We start from the raw sequence: 1,135 nt of genomic DNA on the forward strand, positions 1-1,135 counted from the left end.
TAATTGTGTGATATAAAAATTTATTGATTATTAAGTTTATCATTTTTTAATTTATATTACTCAAATTTTGATTAAAATAACTTCATCTAATATTATCTAATTTTAATTTAAAGATTGTAGCAGCTCTAATGATAGATAAGATTAGAGAGTCCGTCTTGGATGGTTTGATCACATAAAATGCTGTTCTTCAGATAATCTAGTTAGGAGAGTAGATATATTAGATCTAATCTATATTAAGAAAAATAGTGATTAAAAATATTAGAAATAATCTTTTTTATTAGATTTAATAAGAAAATTTGATTCTTAATAATGAGAGATTATTTTGTGCGGTGTCCGAACATCCAGAGGCTAATCCGGACACGCCACGTCATCCAATGCACTGTGCATTATGTGACGTGGAGCGTCCGGTCACCACATGTAATAATTTTTCCTTAATAGAATATAATGGAGAAAAATAATGCATATAGCCGACCTCATGTAATGGGATAAAGGCTTGAAGTTATTATTGTTGTATAATTTAATTAGAATTAAAAAATGATAATTAGCTACTAATTAATCACTCTTGAACTCTTACATAGCCCGATAATAGGCGGTAGATTGGCAAGACCAGCGTAGCTGATTCCCTGTTTTGCATTAAAATCTTCAGCCATCAAAGAATGGAAAATTATTCTGTGCGGAATCCGTACGTGTTCGAAGGCGAATTGGGGCGCTCCACATCACTAGAGCCCAATGCATCCGATGATATGGCGCGCCCCAATTCAATTTAGAACACGTTTGGATTCCGCACAGAATAATCTCTCTCGAAGAATAGACATTGAACAACATAAAATAAGCTATACGAACTCTCTGACTTGCCTGTGGAATGGCTAGACTGGCTATTGTGAGGCCAGAGACAAGATCAGCCTTGAGAAGGGAGAAGCTGTAAGTGGGAGCCCATTCAAGTATGGGGAAGAGAAACTGAGCTCCGAGTAACCATTTGGTGGCTGGAGGCTTGCCGTTGAAGCGGCGAAAAGGGTCGTCGGGGAAGAAGGTCTCCTTCATTCTTGTCTTCAACTTTGCGCAAGTGCTTTGAGGTGGAGGGAGAGGTACTCGGCGTGGCGATGAATCTATCGTAACCATTATCAGCTCCACGTCG

At 37.7% G+C, this 1,135-nt stretch overlaps 1 protein-coding gene across 1 annotated transcript; it reads right to left on the bottom strand.

Moving 5' to 3' along the window:
- Nucleotides 1-493: 493 nt before the first annotated feature.
- Nucleotides 494-1,129, bottom strand: LOC110111972 (probable sulfate transporter 3.3). The gene is made up of 2 exons (XM_020844041.2): nucleotides 856-1,129; nucleotides 494-623 (listed from the first exon to the last, which is right to left on the bottom strand). The coding sequence occupies exons 1-2, from the start codon at nucleotides 1,117-1,119 to the stop codon at nucleotides 549-551; spliced, it is 339 nt and encodes a 112-aa protein (XP_020699700.1). The 5' UTR covers nucleotides 1,120-1,129; the 3' UTR covers nucleotides 494-548.
- Nucleotides 1,130-1,135: the final 6 nt, after the last annotated feature.

Source organism: Dendrobium catenatum, unplaced genomic scaffold (genome assembly GCF_001605985.2).
Source record: "Dendrobium catenatum unplaced genomic scaffold, ASM160598v2 original_scaffold_156511, whole genome shotgun sequence".
Classification (NCBI taxonomy): Eukaryota; Viridiplantae; Streptophyta; class Magnoliopsida; order Asparagales; family Orchidaceae; genus Dendrobium; species Dendrobium catenatum.

Excerpts from the sequence above, each read along its gene's own strand:
- LOC110111972 (XM_020844041.2), bottom strand. The coding sequence starts at position 1,119 with ATGGTTACGATAGATTCATCGCCACGCCGAGTACCTCTCCCTCCACCT. Across the intron at positions 624-855 it reads CCAGTCTAGCCATTCCACAG|GGAATCAGCTACGCTGGTCT; the intron begins GCAAGTCAGAGA and ends AATGCAAAACAG.